Source organism: Ptychodera flava, chromosome 16 (assembly GCF_041260155.1).
Source record: "Ptychodera flava strain L36383 chromosome 16, AS_Pfla_20210202, whole genome shotgun sequence".
In the NCBI taxonomy this organism is placed as follows: Eukaryota; Metazoa; Hemichordata; class Enteropneusta; family Ptychoderidae; genus Ptychodera; species Ptychodera flava.
In genome coordinates this window covers 3,039,486-3,058,238 of record NC_091943.1, presented here as the reverse complement: position 1 = coordinate 3,058,238, position 18,753 = coordinate 3,039,486, and the positions used below count along the sequence as shown (strand labels likewise).

Sequence of the window (18,753 nt, the reverse complement as noted above, 5' to 3'; positions counted from 1 at the left end):
CAGTCAAGATTACAGTTCACACAATTAATGGGAAAATGGTCATAACCCAAATAGTTATGAAGAATAGTAATATCTTGAAGACAATTATGAACATTGATAGTAGAAATACAATGATCCAGCCAAGACGTTGTATGATGCACCTTACTATAAAATGTAAGCAAGTTGGACTTATTAATACCTAATAACTTGATATCTGAACGTATTAAATCGTTAGAATCACAAAAAGATTCAAGTCCATTGCCAAACTCTGATTGGATGTCTGTATTCCAATTGCCAATAAGCTTAACTAGCACATTATTGGAAGGTGATTCATCGATACAACTTTGAATTTTTGCAAGATATTCCACAAATAAATGATAATTATCACTGCAAGCTGTGGCATATACACATTAAAAATTGAAAGCGTACCTTCTGTGGTCATGGATGAACATATTTCATTAGTGTAGAGTAAATAGTAATTCTCAGCAATAGTACTTTATTGATGGACGAAATTTGCGGCCGAGACGGTCTTACCGATTTCGTGTATTTGTTGAGGCACTGTTGTGTTAATTTATTAACATTGTTAGGCGACCTGCACTGGGGCTCGCGACGTCACGCTCAACCACAGTACGAAGAAGACACTGCGCTGCAGTTACACAACCGTCACTATGGCAGGAAGAAGTGTCCTCCGGAGTCTTGCAAACTTGAAGGTAATCTTTAAGCTGTTAGGTTTTGTTAAAATGCCAAACACTACTTCGAAACGTAAACTTTACAATGCGATAACGGTGCTGTGGGTAAAATCATAAGTGTTTTCCCGACACCTTTAACGTCGATTACGTAATGATATTGAGAATCGGGAAAGAGAGCTGGCACAAATGTCCCGCACCATATCTTTCGGCCGTTTCTGCCGTCACAGCATCGCGACAGTTTTAATAGGCTCATTAACATTTCGGTCCGAAATCGTATCCATCCCTGCATCCGAGATGTTTCGCCGTTTACCTTTTCTCCAACGTGGAACATTTCACAGAGGCTGTTTAGAAATGACTGTGGGTCATGGATGTACAATGTTATTCCCGTACTGAGTATGTGTATTATTTGCCGCGGATCCGTAGCCCTACCACTCCCTTTGCTGGTTGTGTTGGGGGTGTAAACACTCCCACTCCGTAGCCCTACCACTCCCCCAACACAACCAGCAAAGGGAGTGGTAGGGCTACGGATCCGCAGCAAGTGTATTATGTGTGTGTAATTGTAAAAGTAATGTACCCATAGACTGCGGACGCCGATGGGTGACAACACAGTCGTTTGGAGAGCTATCCAGCGCTGGGACTATTCGCCCCATAGACGAGAAGTACAGAAGCGAGAAATACCTCAAGTCTGGAAACAGAATGGCTATAAAAACCACGCCATGTCACATTCCGTGTCCGATTTCACTGTGAAAATTAGCAAGTTCATCTGTTATGCAACCGTCGATCGTTCCCTATCATTCTAAAAGTTCATACCTGATACTTTATCTGATTCAAAAACGCTTGTTTCGTGTGACTTTCGGCCGAATTCGACGGACACCTCGCCAAAACCTGGGGGTGAGCAACATTCCGGTCACCTCTTGGGTACCTCCACTTTACTGACGTTGGCGCCGCCTACCCATGAGGGATGACTGGAATGTTACTCACGCTTATGTTTTGGCCAGGTGTCTCTCGAACTCGGCCGAAAATGACAGGAAATGAGCATTTTGTAAGCAGATGAAGTATCAGGTATGAATTTTCGTGTGATTTTCGGCCGAATTCAGAAGACACGTCGCCAAAACATAAGGCATGAACAACCTTCAAGTCACCCTCATAGGTACGCGGCGCTAACGTCAGTAAAGTGAAGGTGCCCAACGTCCACTGTGAGGTGACCGGAATGTTGCTCACCCCCAGGTTTTGGCGAGGTGTCCGTCGAATTCGGCCGAAAATCACACGAAACGAGCGTTTTTGAATCAGATAAAGTATCAGGTATGAAATTTTAGAATGATAGGGAACGATCGACGGTTGCATAACAGATGAACTTGCTAATTTTCACAGTGAAATCGGACACGGAATGTGACATGACGTGGTTTTTATAGCCATTCTGTTTCCAGACTTGAGGTATTTCTCGCTTCTGTACTCTCGTCTATGGGGCGAATAGTCCCAGCGCTGAATAGCTCTCCAAACGACTGTGGTGACAACGATATTATTCAACACAATACAGTTTAGGGACCGTTCAGTTTTTACGGCCTGGGGGGGCTGGCAAAATCTTGTCGCCGGTGTTCAAAAAAATATAGACCCCTCTGCATTTTTCGCGAAAAAATGATGAGCCCCCCTTTTGTCAGACGAAAAAATTGATGACCCCCCCCCCCCCCCCCCCCCCCCGCTGAAAAATAATCAAAACCCATATGTCAAATTTACCCGCACGGTTTGGATTTGAACTCCGGTACGCGGCGCACTTTATTCGTGTACCAGAGATGCCAGTGCACAAACTTCTCAGCCACATCCATGCAAACGTCTGTTAATTAGGACGACTGTAAGGCAATTTTTAACTTCATTTCCATAGACAACTTATGTCCATGGACATTGTATAAAGTAAACTTTATTGGAGTGGTTCGCCAAAGGCAGCCCTCTAGTTAAGAGGGTCATGGGCCATTACGTAAAGTCAACTTTACTCTCGTGGGCAACCAAAGGTGGCCCGCTGGTAAAAAGAGGGTCGATCATGGCCATTGCACGAAGTAAACTTTACTGAACAGGGCAGCTGAAGGCGTCCGGCCGTTAAGATGGTCATGGAGTATTACAATAAAGTCATTTTATTTTAGTGGGCCGCCGCAGGCGGCCAGCCGGTAAAGAATGTCGATCATGGCCATTGCATGAAGTAAACCTAATTGGAGTGGGCCGCAATAGGCGTCTGCCCGTTAAGAGGGTCATGGGTAATACATAAAGTATATTTATTGTAGTGGGCAGCCAAAGGTGGACCGCCGGTAAAGAGGGTCGATTATGGCCATGGCATAAAGTGAACTTCATTGTAGGTATTATGTTTTTGAAAATGTGGTGATCCCCCCTTTCCTACCAATGAAAAAGTGATGACCCCCCTTCACGGAGTCCAAAATTATGATGACCCCCCTCCTGGATTTTGCCGCCCCCGGCCGTAAAAACTGAACGGTCCCTTAGGCTGGTTCAATTTTGAGATGCGATTGCCGGTTGACCAGTTACCTACGACCTCTAGCTCTTTCGTCAAAATTGTTCAAGTCACGGTGATAGAGGGACCGTGTTCAAGTGTAGTTGTACCTAGCTGCAGTACAGTAGCTTGAGGCTTTGCTTGGGTCTGGTTTTGCCGTCCGACCCTAATACCCAGGCAAAACCTCGAGCTACTGTACTGCAGCTAAGTTTTACCTTGAATCCGTCTATTACCTCTGTGGTTATGCATACACAGTGTTCTCTCCATTACATGGTGAATTTCTGATAGCACAATGGCCAATTTGCGTAACATTTAAATCGTCTGTTTCCATTGTTTTTACCAAAATTGAAGAGTATTGCCTATGCCTTAATTGTTCTGGGCAGAACACTACAATGATACAGTGACTGCACTGGTAGTTTTGGTAGAGTCAATGATGGTAGCAGAAAGGTAGCTCTGTATTATAACTTGTGCCATTATTCAGTGTCACTTTAGAAATTACTGACAAGGGGTGATATTTTTCTGACTGCAGCAATTGACCAGAGGTACAAGGCGGGTCAACAGAAGGGCTTTATCTACCATACCAAACCCTGGTACTGAAGAAGAAACAGAAATCTCATCAATGGGTGTCAATTTTGGTAGGTAGTCATCTCCATCAGTGCTGTCCTGGTGACTTCAACGTGCTCAGACAAGGAATTATTGTAAACAGAAAGAGTCAAGCCTTTTCCGTCTTATTTATTTATTTATTTATTTATTTATTTATTTATTAAGTGAATGACATACGGCTAGAGCCACTGAGCAAGTGCTATATGGAGTGGATTTTACACAGAATTGTATCCAAATCAAGTGTATACCTACATGCAAAAGGGGTTATCATTGACAGAAGAAAGAATTGTTCCATCGACCATTATCCGTAAATTATAACAATCTCTCTGTTGGTACATTCTAACTGTCACTTTCGTGATAATGAGCCTCAAAAAGTGACCAAATATGAGGTTCATAGTGTTGTGAAAATTGAATGGTAAACAATTTATTGTAGGAACTCTGTCAGTTTTTAATCAGGTTAAAATCTCTTTTAGCAGGTTATATTGAGTCACTTTGTTCAACATATATACTTTGCTGTTAACCTCTGACCCCAGTTGATAACCAGGTGATCTCTGTAAAAATGCATGATTCACTGTAGTAGACATGCTTAGATAACAGAGTATGTGCAGTTGAAAAAGGCAGGAACATTGAAACAGATGCACATTCAAAATTCTCTGCTCAATTGTATACTCCATTGGACTTCTTTTGATTGACAATGTCATCAACCTTTTGAGTGCCTAAGTCCATTTTGTCACCTTTTTAAAATATACTGATGATATAATGTTGATTTTTCCTAAAATTTTGATCAAAAATTGTAACAATAAAAAGTGATGTCGATTTGGCCAAAATTATCAAACAATTACAGAAATAATCATAACAAAAATTGATAAAATCTTCCACAAAAATTTTTAAGGGGAAAAATTTACAGCACTTAAAGGGTTAACATACTTCACCAATGAACCGTATGGTTGTAGGTCAGAGCGAACTGAGTAATAGGCCAAACCCGGAATTCGAATCGACCACGGTACAAACAAAGCCATGTGCGCAAACGCGCTTAGATGTATGTGTATTTCCATATGCGTTAGTACACATGTGGGTTTGTTTGTACCGGCATCACGTGATTATTTTGGCGTACTGAGTCTGTAGAACGCATCCTTTTTATTCCGGAGTAGGACCATTGTGACAACAGCCTGCAGGCAACTTAGTGTTTCCTACACTAAAGTCATTTGAAATCATAGCTTTGATTATGATGTGGGGAAGAAAATTGTCATATGACAATACTTGAACTTGGTTTTTTCTTTGTTTATTCATCAGAGCTGACTGCAGACCAAACTGAGTACCAACAACTAGCCAGGAAGTTTGCAAGGGAAGAAATTGTTCCAAAGGCAGCAGACTATGACAAGTCTGGAGAGGTATAGAAAATGAAGAAGATTCGTTGAATTAAACACATGCCATTGGCTAGGCAGTAATATCAGTCAACAAAGAAATCAACTGTGTGAAAGTGGAAACATTGTCTGGAAGGGGGTAACAATTAGTCAAAACAACACCTCACATCCGCACCCATAACGCTCAGAATGTATCATTTGGAAGCATTATTTGTATGGATCAGGTGGTGTTGTTTTGGACATGTCTGACCTCCTTCCAGATAATGTTTCAACGTTCACAGAATTAGTTTCTTTGTGATTGACTGATATTACCACTGGACGATAGTTACACCTTACAGTGTTGGCAACTCCTCAATGTAGTATGACTAGTTTCCCGTATTGCCAACGGTTCAATGCAATCTACTGTAAGTCACATAGGATCTATCTTACAGTGAGAGAAAAAATTGCAGACAAGTAGTACATGTGGTTGATGTTTCTGCAACAATACAATACAATGTCCAGTTTCATCTTTTGCTGTATAGACACCGGCTCTAGTCTTCTGTAAAAGAAATGAGTTCACATTCTGTCAGTGATCATATGTTTTAAGAGATGTACTTGATGCTGTGGTGCTTTTATTATGAAGAAAACTGCTCTCAGGTGGTGCTGTGAAATCATTTGCATGTAACAGCTGTCGTGTCTTGTTTGGTCCAAGGAAATGAGTGCGTTTTACAAGAAGTGATCGAGTCGGTAGTTTGAATGTAAAATGCATTGGAACTTCATTCATAAAACAGAAGCCACCTGTATTTTTGCAGAGTTTCCACCAGGGCTCTAGCCATTTGAGCATGAAGGTTAGAATATGAAAACGTTTTGATCATACTGTGTATGCTTTCTTCACAGTACCCTGTGGATATCATCAGAAAAGCATGGGAACTCGGTTTGATGAACACACACATTCCTGCCAATTGTGGTAAGTGAGTCTTCAACGGTTTCAGTTTCTACCCAAATTCCCAGTCTATTGCAGCAGTTTATTCAGCAGGGCAGATCACAGGAGACCCAAGCGTTTTGTAGACAATCAGTTCATTGTATCTGATGGTACTTGATGAATGCAAATTTAGAAGTTGTATTTCTATAATTACCATTTATTTATTTGTATTGAATACAGACATGCAAATGATTTTCAAAATATTGAAGCTGGGTGAAATTGTAACATTAAACCACAGTGTCAAGGTCAAGATCTTTCTGTAATAACATTTATAATGTTTCTCACTCGACAAAGGTGGACCTGAATTGGGCATTCTGGATGCCTGTATAATAACTGAAGAGTTAGCCTATGGATGTACAGGAGTTCAGACAGCCATTGAGGCAAACTCACTCGGGGTGAGTAGTGTGATATAATTGAAAAGTCTCAATCCATGTTTCTCAGAGTGCTATATAAAACAATAATTGGCTGCACCAATGTGGAGACTGTTGAATCAGTACAAAATGAGATAACTAATGTCAGAGTTAGAGGTACACATTGCTTAACGTAAAATAGAACAATATCCTACAGTTTAGTCAGTGAAGGGGATACGCGCCATGCTTATACTTTCGGTTATGGAGAAAGAAAGTCAGGGGTCACTGGGCAAAATTTAGTACAAGAGAAAAAAATTACTTATATTTCCAGACAATTGAAATTGAAAATAGCAGCTATCCCTGTGCAGACTCAATCAGAAAATTAAACTCTGGATTTTTACAAAAATAAACCAGTTAAAAGTGTGCTTACTCCATGAGCTTTAAGATGACCCCTACAAGTGGTCGACCGAAAAAGTATTGTCCAAATTTCTGTCTCAGCGGTGGGAGATGCACATTCTATATTAAAGCATTATTAGATGTAACAGCATTGAAGAGAACTTTGTTGATTCAGTTTACAGCAGCCTGAAAGATTTCTGGTCTTTGAATTTGCTTAATTTTATCACCCTGATTACATGCTATGTACCCGGTACATGCTACTAGAAGTATGGTATGCCACGGTATGGTGAATTCTATTAGCTTTCTTTATAGCAGAAATGGAAGACACATACTTTTAGTTTATCTTTAGACTAGTGAAAAACAAACTCTCAAATCCAAGTTTGAATAGAAACGCTATTGCATATGTTGCAGTCGTAGTGGTAAAGCAGAAACAATAAAGGCATTATTCAAGAAGAACATGTTTATTCAGTACATGGGGCCTCCAATCTTTGATACATGACAAGAAAATAATAAAGTTACATACTGTTACACAGAAGCATATATAGGGGCACTTTACAAAGAATAGGCAACTAAAGTAATATCAAACAGTCAAAATACAGATACCATATGCGTTTTTGAACAGTCTTTCTCCTGGATTGAAGTTATTTGTTATTGTTGAAAAACCGTATTGCTGTTTCAAAACTGTTCTGCCGGAAAGTGCAGTTTTCTCTGTGTAAATCTAAAAATACGCTTGCAAGTAAATCTATTATGCGTGAAAAAAAGGACTAAACACGGATTCTATATTTCGTTGCAGCAAATGCCGGTGATCCTGGCCGGTAATGAGGAGCAAAAGAAGAAATATTTGGGAAGAATGATGGAGGAACCGCTCATGTGTGTGAGTTGAAATGCTAGGAATATAATCTTTGTCATTTTGGCTTCAATCATTAGTGGGTTCTGCAACATATAAATGGCTTTTCCATAACTAAAGTTTGACTGACACACCAAAGTGTTCTATTGACAGTATTCAATACTTATATTACATACTATTCATAGTATTGTCGTAGTTTTCTTTAGCCTCCAGTTGCTATATATAAATATTCTCCCTAGAAATTTTCATGACAATGCAATGGTTCTACTCCAGAACAAAAAGGATGAACTGTATTCTGCAGACTCTCAGACAACCAAGAGATTCCGTGACACCAGTACTAATGAATCAACGTGTACAAATGTGTATAGAAATGCAAGTATTTCTGTGCACGTTTTTGTGCGTGTGGTTTTGTTTGTACCGTGGTCCATTTGAATTCGGTCCATTTCGGGTTTAACCAATTATATGTTAATGAGTTTTTTCGTATTTCTTTATGCTTTAATGGGTCTTGGGAGAATATTGATTTGATAGGAAAGGTAAAAGAAGCTATAGGGGTACAGTAGTTATCTAACATTCATTTTATGTTTGTATGTATGTCAGTCTATCTGTCCATAAAGTTTTCTTGGAATCTATAGCACTTATTCACTTGAAATTTGATATGTAAATGTAGTTTGGTTGAAAGATAGAATTTCTGAGATGTTAATGGCTCAAAAATGTGCAAATGAGCTCAATGAAAGCATAAATGATAAAAAAATTTCAAACACCACCAAACCTAGACCTTTAAAATTGTTCAAAATAGTCTGACTGAGTAGCAGATTTCAGTTTGTTCATTGCCAAGTTGATTGGTTGACCATTGTGCAAATGAGCAAAATAAATAAAAATGTTCAAGGCCAAAAATATTTAACGTACACAGAGAAATTACTTGCTCTAGGACTTTGAAATTTTGTTTAGAATCACTTGATGCAGATCTAGGTTTGTTCAAACCAAGTTGCAATTATTGTATGAGTGATCTGCAAATAAGCAAAAATTATTCCCCAAAATGGTAAAGATTTCTCAACTTGAAAAGTACTTTCTCTTTGACTTGAACATTTGCTTCCTAACAACGCTGACGGCATTAATATAAAATTTAAAATGACATATTACAAAAATGATACCTGGAAAACTGTGTTCTTGACCTCAAATTATCTTTCAACATTTTTAAAAAAGCCATTTTAAGCGAGGATGAGTGGATGGACCCTGAAAGTCTCTTATCAACTGATATGCCTTTAGTTGCCAAACCCATGTAAATCAGTCCCCTCTCTTGATTTGTCATTGAAGTCATATGGTGTCACTGAACCAGGCGCTGGATCTGATGTGGCTGGTCTTAAAACAAGAGCTGTTAAGAAAGGCGACCATTACGTCATCAATGGACAGAAGATGTGGATAACCAACGGTGGCCATGCCAACTGGTACTTTGTGTTGGCCAGAACTGACCCTGACCCAAAGGCCCCTGCCAGCAAGGCCTTCACTGGTTTCATAGTGGACAGAGACACACCTGGACTTACGCCTGGCAGAAAGGTGAGATGGGTCCTGGTTTCTATGAACTGCAGTGCATGTGTACCTGTGTTTAACCCTTTCACCCCATTTCCCTGTGTTGAGGTCCAACTTCATCATAGAAAACAATGGAATTTGCTATTGGTTGCCATTGTAAGAACAATTTTAAAATCAACATCATCCTAGGGGATCCAGTTGCTTCATAAAGCAATGGAGGGCTCCAATGATAACCCCAATTTTCTGATGATGATGACAGAGTCCAACTGTCTCTACATAATAATAATAATAATATTGGGTTCTTATATAGCGCACATATCCACAAGTACATGTGATCAAGGCGCTTTACAATTATTATTACCCCTGGTCACTGGACCTGATATGATACCACTCAACTCCCTGGGGAGCAAACAGCAGCTCACATGTGTAGCCAATAAGCGCAGCAGAGCTAAACGCACACATTACAACCAATGTCCTACCAGGTACCCATCACTCCTGGGTGGAGAGAAGCAATGAGGAATAAAGTGCCTTGCTCAAGGACACAACACCATAGCCATGCTGGGGCTCGAACTCACCATCCTTTGATCGTGAGTCCACTGCTCTAGCCACTGGCCCATGATGCCTCCATGCTCACTTCCCAGTGTGAACTTTCAAAGGGATGTCAATATTCCTTAGTTAATTTCAGTTGGAATCTCCTTCATTGAATTCAATTGTGAATCAGAACACAACTCACTGTACACTTGAGGATGAATATGCCTCGCCCAGGGGACATACAGTACTACTCTGATCTACTGCTTGTCGAGGCTCACTTTGAGTCTCTAGGAGTAACCTTAATTTACATCCTTGTATTTTTGTGAAAATCGAAAATTTAATTTTTCCCCACACACAGAAATTTGTGGCGACTTTGAATTTCAAATATCAGTAAATCCAAGGTGACTTTATTTTGCCCCAAATTTGCCTGGTGATGACTTGTTCATAATCATGATATTAAAATATCATGGTTAAAAGAAAATATCTTTCAATTTCAAGGCACATACTACCTTTAAAGATATTTACAATAGAATTATGGTGTTCCTAGACATTTTTAAAAGCTGAACAAGTATGGAAACGGTCAATACAAACAACCCATGAAAGAAATACATTTAGTCCGTTTTGAATGATATACTGTGTTTTGATGAGGGCAGTACCGTGATACATTGAACTGATGTATCATTGCTGTCATAGGAAAGGTTCCAGGGTCAAAAACCAGTTACCTATAATTTTGAAATTTATGATACTACGGTGATGTATGAGACCGTGCCAAACATTGGCATGTGACGGTAGGGTAAGATGTAGGAAAGCATGTATTGAATGGTCCTTCTCAACTGTTTCAGCATTCTTCTAGTGATTGGGTGAAACTATAGTGAGTGGAATAAGTTATGCGAAATGTTGGTCAACAAATTGAAGCTACAATTAATACTAGACTGTATTGGAAACATGAAGTTTTAATGTTCGTGTGTGTGCATATGCTGTTCTCCAGGAATGGAATATGGGACAACGCTGCAGTGACACTCGTGGCATCACATTTGAAGATGTTGTCGTGCCCAAGGAGAATGTCTTGGTTGGTGAGGGCGCTGGATTCAAGATTGCAATGGGAGCCTTTGACAAGACAAGACCACCTGTAAGTCAGTTAATTAATGCTTAATGTTGAAGTTTTCTGAATGTCTCATGACATCCCCACAAATATATAAAGTTCAAGGTCATCACAATAACCAAATACAGTCTGTAGAAGGGCATAAAAGAAATGGCTTACCAAAGCAAATGGAATATAAGGCAAATAGTCTAAGTTCATTACAAAGTAATAACACTTTTGATGAAGTAAATTCAGTACAATTTTAAGAACCTTTCTTGAGAGAAAAATTTAAGGATTTCTTATCGTTACTAGTTATTTATTGTATTAAGGAGGACTTTTGTCCCATTTTGAACCAGAAGAGCCTATCATGTAGTGGGAAGAATGTCACAGGTCAATGTTGAATGGCTGAGGGTACTTTGTGAATTTTGAACAATGATTTCTGCCATTGTTAGGAGACGTGACATGATGTCTGTGTGTGGCAGCAAATTTAAATATTTATGTACCTGTTTGACTTTTACCATCACAGAAAATAATTTTAATGGCACTGAAAAATCTCCAGTCTTCACTGCAAACATTAAATCGCTATATCTAGTTAGAGGTCCGTGACTTTGATATTCTGTTTGATTCTCTTAAACACCACAAACGGGTCAACACCCTAGCCATTCTCCCTGTCTTGTTTGTCCATAGGTTGCAGCAGGAGCTGTAGGTCTGGCACAGAGAGCCTTAGATGAAGCTACAAAGTACGCACTGGAGAGGAAAACCATGGGCAAAGCCATTGCACAGGTCAGTGACCCTTTCAAAACACAAACCACCAAGTCTATATAGGGGCACTCATAAAGTTTGGAAAGGTGATGCTAATTTGCAGGACTGAAGTCCACCTTACTACCTCTAACTTGGTATATTTATTCTGCACCTGTATCATGATAAGTCACTTGTGAGCCTGCTTATTGCTACCACTGCTTACGCTGTGATAAATTTTGTCACAGAATTATTCTGAATGTGTCTTTAAAAATTGAGTGTCGTTAGTAATATTTAAAGTTTCATATTTGTTTTTCCATTCTCAGCACCAAGCTGTAGCATTCATATTGGCCGAGATGGCCATGGGCGTCGAAGCCTCCAGGCTGCTGACCTACAGAGCATCATGGGAAATTGATCAGGGTCGCCGCAACACTTACTTTGCATCGATTGCCAAGGCCATGGCCGGTGATGTGGCCAACAAGGCGGCCACAGATGCAGTCCAGGTGTTCGGCGGTAATGGATTCAACAGCGAATACCCGGTGGAGAAACTAATGAGAGATGCCAAGATCTATCAGGTGAGCAATTTTTACTGAAGGTGATCGACATTGTATTCCTACTGATGTTGATTGCAGTGCAGTGTTTGTTCTCACTGATGTCGATTTCAGTGCCGTTTTCCATGTAGAGAAGGAGAGCGTCCAAAGTGCAGATGAAACTCAGCTAAGAAGCTCATGACTCTCCCCTCTCCATCTTTAAAACCCTTCACCACTGTGGTTTAGACCAGAGCCATTGTTATCAGTGCCGATTTTGGACTTGTTCACAGGGTTTTAAGGGTAAACAGGTTAATGCTTCAAAGTCTGACAAAGTAAACTAGCATTTGTACACAATTTATTGATGCAAATGCTCTGGTCAAGTATGTGTAAGTATACAATAGTTTCAAGAGGCCGAGGTTTTCCATTATCGGACTCAAAGGGGAAAAACCAATGTCCTAAGGGTGCCTTCAGGAAATTTTTCTGTGAACATTTTGCCTTTTACATTTGATGACATTAAATTTTTTCCATGAAAAAACTTTTCTCACACAGAACTGAAATTCTGTCTGTTTACCAAAAACTATATTCATAGCGTGAATTCTACTTGTAATTTCCTGTTACATTAATTTTACTAGATCTATGAAGGAACTGCCCAGATTCAGAGAGTCATTATCTCAAGAGAATGGATCAACAAGGTCAAAGAAGGTGGACATTAAAAGGCTGTCTGATCTCCTGTCACCTGATGGTCACATGATGCTCTGAAGAACCAACCAGGTGACTTCCTTGTGTGATTGTGGATAAATATGAATATTTAAAATTTAAAAATTATTTTCAAGTATCATTTCAATAAGGAAAGTTCATTCTAGTCGGGGAACTTTCTGCAACACTTTTGCTTTTGTGTTTGATGTTATCTTCATGCAAAAACTGTAAATACAACTTTTTATCAAATGTAGCTATTACTTAAGAGTTATGGTAGTATGCACCTCAAAACGACAAACTTCCACCCTTACCCGAACTGTCCTCAGGGAAAGTTTGAACCATTCTCTTTAAAAAACAATAATAAAAATTGTAGGTCATTGTGCAAGTATGATACTGGAGAAACAAATTTGTTAAAATTTACTGACAGTTGAACTTCAAAATGGCTGCTGACCCTGTGTCAACTCTATTTTGAAAAAATAAATTTTCGATGTATCACTTAAAACCCTTTCACCACCATGGTTTGTCCCAAATCCATTGTTTTCTATGGTAAAGTTGGACCTTTATACAGGGAACTGGGGGTGAAAGGGTTATACAAGACCATGGAAAGTTAATTTCCTCTGTGGGCTTCAAAACGCAAGCAGTGGACTAGAAAAGAGAACTGTAAAATTTAGAAAGTGAATGTCTTTACCAATTTGTTGTCTTCTTTAAAGGCAAGAATGTTGTAATGTTATGCCAAACATATGACCAGTAATAATTTATGAAAAACTATTGTTGCATCCACTACCTGTACACAAACTTCATGGCATGAATTTTCTGTGATACTGGTTACGATTGTGCTTGTCATGAAAATTCTGTCACCATATGTTTCTTAGTGAGTTATTTGAATTTCAACATCCAGTGGTTGCAAGCCTCAGGTAGAATGTGTCTCAGCAGCGTGTTCATTTTTAGCCGGATGCCGGCCAAATTGACCGGCTACTTTCGTATTTTGGCCGGCTACTTTTCAACACTGTTTCGCTCTCTGGCCTGGAAATTCTGGTTTTGATAACAATAATTAGATTTTTTGGTGGTCTTGCAAGCCGCAGATAATATTTCAGAAGTGCCGATGTGGCTATATGTAGTCTAGCAATTTACGCGGTGAACTTGTTGCTATCACTGTAGTACCGCAATCAGCGAACGTGTTGTACTGTACACCGTGACTAGGAATCGCTCTCGAGGTCAACCTCGCTCGCCCGATCACAGCCCGAATTATTCCGACGTTCACATCGGGTAGAGCCGAAAATTGGACTAACATACAATTACGTTATGCCGCGAATAGCGACCATTTCCGAATGAAGCCGACTTTTGTTTCGCTCAAACGCGGAAGAGAAAGTCGACGCTCGAGAGCTTTGGTTTTCTGCGTAAGAGTAGGGCCTAGTCTGATGGGTTTGGTAGGTTTTTGATCAATCTAAAGCGACCACAAGTTACTGAGTCTCATTTTTCATACTTTCGAAACGCCACGTCAATCTATCCATGGTCGATCACGATGTCAACTCAAGTCGATCGACATCGCGTTTTGTGGAGGGGCCGTGGTTGTGTGCATCGCGGAAGAGAAAGTCGACGCTCGAAAACTTTGATTTTCTGACTTTGTCTGTTGGTTTTGGGAGGTTTAGATCAAATCTAAATAAACAAAAATTACTTGGTCTCACTTTTCGTACTTTTGAAACGCTACGTCGATCACAGTGTCAAATTTCAGGTCGACCGATATCGCGTTGTGTGTACTGACTACCGGTGCTTTGTACACACACGGTGTAATACAGGCTGGCGTTCAGTGTCGTTAGTTTGAGGTTTTATCAAACATGAACACTGAAATTTAGCTTTCATTTTCAATTATATTCAACATCAGCAAAAAATCAATAATCAGCTAGCGGATTCGTTTTATTGTGAAATTAGTACAGTGAATTAAAATCACTGAAAATTGTGTTCCTATAATTCATTGAATGAATAAACTCTTTGATTTTACTGTATCTTCAATCAAGTTTATTTAAATCAGTAAAACACTTTGTGCAGCCAGGCTGGTCAGGATTCTAGCGGATCGTTTTCTGGGTAGTGAAAACCCCTATTCTATGATGTATTTCAAAATGTTTGTTCAAGTCATAATTCTACACAACAATCTGGTGAAATTTTGCTATTATCCATGTCAACTGAATGCAGTTGACAGGCCCGAGTGATATCAACTTAATTTTTCTGACTTTTTTAAACTTTATCCCTTGAAAACATGTTGTAATTGGCAATGATAATGATTATTCTGTATGCTGAAATGGTCTTAAATACTGTACAAGAATGCATAAAATTACTCCAAAATGTCTTCAAAATTTAAGATTTCTTGCCCACACACGTCCCCGTCCCTGAAACCCTCTCCCCCTTTGTGTATGTTGAAATAGCCTTTTATACACTTGTATAAGAATGCATGAAATTGCTCAGAAATGTCTTCAAATTTAAAAATAATCCTTAACACTCTCATGCTGAAATGGTCTTTCCGTACAGTACAATAATGCATGAAATTACTCCAAAATGCCTTCAAATTTTAAAAATTTCTTGCACACAGGAAACCCTCCCCCTGTGTGTATGTTGGAATAGCCTTTTATACTGTATAAGAATGCATGAAATTGCTCAGAACTGTCTCCCCCGCCCGCCCAGGGATTCTGGTTGCACACAGAAGCTAACCGCCTACTTTTCTGAATTTTCCGCCTACTTCAAAAATTTTTGAGAACCCTGCTCAGGGTCAGATATGCAGAGTTCAAACTTATACAGTTTATTCTGATCTACAACTTGTAGGGGCTCAACTTAAAGCTCTCGGAGTTAGAAAACTTTTCACCCTGTAGGATTTTTTGAAAATCAGAAATTGTATTTTTATTCCCATAAAGTTCACATAGGGATGGCTTTGATTTTGAATTTCAAATATCTGGAAAACTTTGGTAATGTAAACTTACTTTGTAGTGAGAAGCTTTTAAACCAGCCATTTTCTAATTCAAATCACAGTGCAAGTCTTCAAGTCGGGCAAAAACAATTTATATTGTTAATGTAAACGGGTCTGGGAATTTACTCTTGCTAAGTTGTGTTATTTAAAAGATTGATATTCGAGACAGGGAAGTTTAAATTTGTCAGGTTTGCATAGAATGGGAATACACATACTGAAATTCATTGATAATCTCTGAGATATTGAAAGAGTATAACAAATGAAAGGGTATAATAGAAAAAAATGGTGTTTACAGGTTTTGAGACAGTGGTCATTGTCATTGTAATGAAGATCATGAAAGGGGTCATGTTTTTTCATTGTTGATGGAAATATGTATTTGTCATAACTAAACAGTGGCAGCATGTATCTGTGCTCATCTGACCACATTATGTCATCTGTTCTTGTTATGTTTTGAAGCAGATCAGCAAATGGCCAGTATGTATTAGAGCACAGAGCAGTTTCAATGCAAATATTTCACTCCATATATCTGTCTATTTAAGATTATTTATCAATAAAAAGATTGCAATGCTATGTTGGTAACGGAATCTGTCTTCATCATGTTTTCCATTGGAGAGGTCAGATTGAGAAACGGAAGTGAGTTAGTGTCTAGGTAACCCCTTCTCATAGTGTTACAACAACAAGTTGTATATGACTGTTATAATCTGCCAATGAATTTTGAAAGGTTACAACATCTGACAGCTATCTGAACAGAATTACTGAAGATGTTTGTGAGCTTCACACTGTTACAGTACTACTTTAAACCAGGGTTTGACAATATCTACCACCTTTTAGACCTTGCACTGGTCAGCTGGCCTAAGTCATTGAGATGGCGATTCTATTAACCATCCTTCAGGGAAACAGTCTCTAGTACACTGAATCAGCCCTTTTAGCATAGAACAGAAATGCAGTGACATACACATCGTCATGATAAACTGGCATGTGTCATTTGTGATGCAGCAGGTAGTAAAGAAACTAGTTACAAACTATGTTATAAGTGACTTTTCATGCTTTTAGTCAGCCATGATGGTTGAAGTGATATTCTCAGCATTGGCCATTCTCAGCATAGGCCCATTGATTCATGCAGGACGCACAGATTTGTAAAAATTAAAGTAAAAGACGCAAACCACAGCTGCGGGGAGACTTTGCAGCAGAACTCTACAATGTATTCAGGTTTCTGTGTTCACATACAAAATGGCCTTTAAAAAGTAACAGGATCAGACAGAACACAATATGTCAAGGGTTATAAAAGTGGAACAGGACTTAGGTGGCATTCACTACACCTGGAAAAGGGGGGGGGGGGTAGCAGCAGGAGCATCCCAAAAAAGTTCTCTGATTTTTAAATGCTGCCCCCCCCCCCTTCCTGGTAACAAACTCAAAATACGGACTTTCTGTAATAAAGAAATCCCCCCTTAAAATTAACCCTTTGAGTACAGTAACTGCAATTTTTTCCCACCAAAATTTTAGCGCAAAATTTTACCAATTTTTATATGATAATTTTGGACCACATGGACATCACATTTCATTGGCTGCAGATTTTTATCAAAATTTTGGCAAAAATCTGAAAAAAATTTACAGGGCTATATTTTATAAAGGTGACAAAAATTGACTTTGGTTCTCAAAGGGTTAAGCTTGCCTAAATTTGGAATGGACATATATTTCTTTAGGGGATATGTATGGTGCCACTTTGACATATTTTCTCACAGGAAAACTCGATCTGGTAAAGCAGAAAAACAGCTATCACATAAATCAGGTTTGGAAACAGGATGACTTCCCTCACCTGTCAGGAAAACTGAAGATAATTTACATAATTGTATAGAAGGGACGTTAGCTGTACTGTTTGGCCAATTTTTCAGTACGTTGTCTGTGTATCAACCGCTGCAATGTTCTTCTCCCTACAGCAAGCCAGAATAACAAGTATTCTGTTTGGCAAAATACTTTATATATGTGTAAAGACCATAATCATGTGTTACTGATGACAAATGAATTCTGGTACAGACTTGAATACAATTTTAAACAATAGCAATGCTTACTGTACGCATATATGGCTGTGTTGATAAGTTAAAAACGACTTTTCATCACACTTCAGACAGTAGAACAAGAAACTGCAGTAGATACACTCTTCCCCTCTCCCCCCCAAAAAAAAAATTAGCCAAAAGTTATTATAAATGCACAACCCAAGGCATATTTCATATCAATCAGAGACAGTTTTGTTTTGAGCCTCCCCATTTCAGTCCCCAAATCCCTTCAAAGCCCCCAAACACATGAAACGCCCTTAATATTTTCAAATCCCCCTCCGTGATGTTTGTGAATGCAGCAGCAAAGGATCGTATTTCACAAACCTCACACAGGACTGGAGATGGTACCCTCAGTGTACTGGTACCCTGTATGAAGTTAAGCGTTATAGAAGAAGGAAATGCAGCAGTGTTTTGCTCACTCTGTTGTTAAAAGATACTGAATATACTGACAATTACTGATTTCGATATCTGATTTTTAAATCGAACAGCAGGGCTCGAAATTAGAGGTAGTCCCGGGCCCACAGACTACCAACTTTTCTCTGGGACTACCAAAGTCCATGAAATGGTAGCCCACATGGACAACCAATGCCTGGGACATGAAATTCAGTCAGCACTTGGCGTGCCATGTCCGGTCTTTGACTTTTGGACGAGCTAAATGCAGTCAAACCCAGCTGGACACAGTAAGGCCAGACTATGACTTTGTTTTGCAAATTACAAAGACGACCTTGCGATGGAACTTTACAACAAAGTTTCAATATTTCAAATGATATACTTGGATGATAGGCACAGACAATGATGGCCAACGAAAACGTATTCTCATTGCATTTTGATCAAAATGCACCAATCACAAATTCCTTCCAACTACAGAAAGCCCATGGTCTGTTTTAAGCCGAGAAGGCAATGGTCATTGCCATGACGACTATCAAAATTGGCATGCAACTCTGAGAATGAAACGGG

At 39.3% G+C, this 18,753-nt stretch overlaps 1 protein-coding gene across 1 annotated transcript; it reads left to right on the top strand.

Annotated features, from left to right (window-relative positions):
• The first annotated feature begins 568 nt into the window (after positions 1–568).
• LOC139152528 (medium-chain specific acyl-CoA dehydrogenase, mitochondrial-like) lies at positions 569–16,314 on the top strand. The gene is made up of 11 exons (XM_070725719.1): positions 569–689; positions 3,692–3,797; positions 5,059–5,156; positions 6,006–6,075; positions 6,385–6,485; positions 7,630–7,710; positions 8,998–9,237; positions 10,730–10,870; positions 11,510–11,605; positions 11,887–12,135; positions 12,723–16,314. Exons 1-11 carry the CDS (start codon positions 648–650, stop codon positions 12,801–12,803), a joined length of 1,305 nt encoding a protein of 434 aa, XP_070581820.1. The 5' UTR covers positions 569–647; the 3' UTR covers positions 12,804–16,314.
• The last annotated feature ends 2,439 nt before the right edge of the window (positions 16,315–18,753 follow it).

Coding starts and splice junctions, on each gene's coding strand:
- LOC139152528 (XM_070725719.1), top strand. CDS start 648: ATGGCAGGAAGAAGTGTCCTCCGGAGTCTTGCAAACTTGAAG. Junction 7,711..8,997: donor TGGAGGAACCGCTCATGTGT/GTGAGTTGAAAT, acceptor TTGTCATTGAAG/TCATATGGTGTCACTGAACC. Junction 10,871..11,509: donor TTGACAAGACAAGACCACCT/GTAAGTCAGTTA, acceptor GTTTGTCCATAG/GTTGCAGCAGGAGCTGTAGG.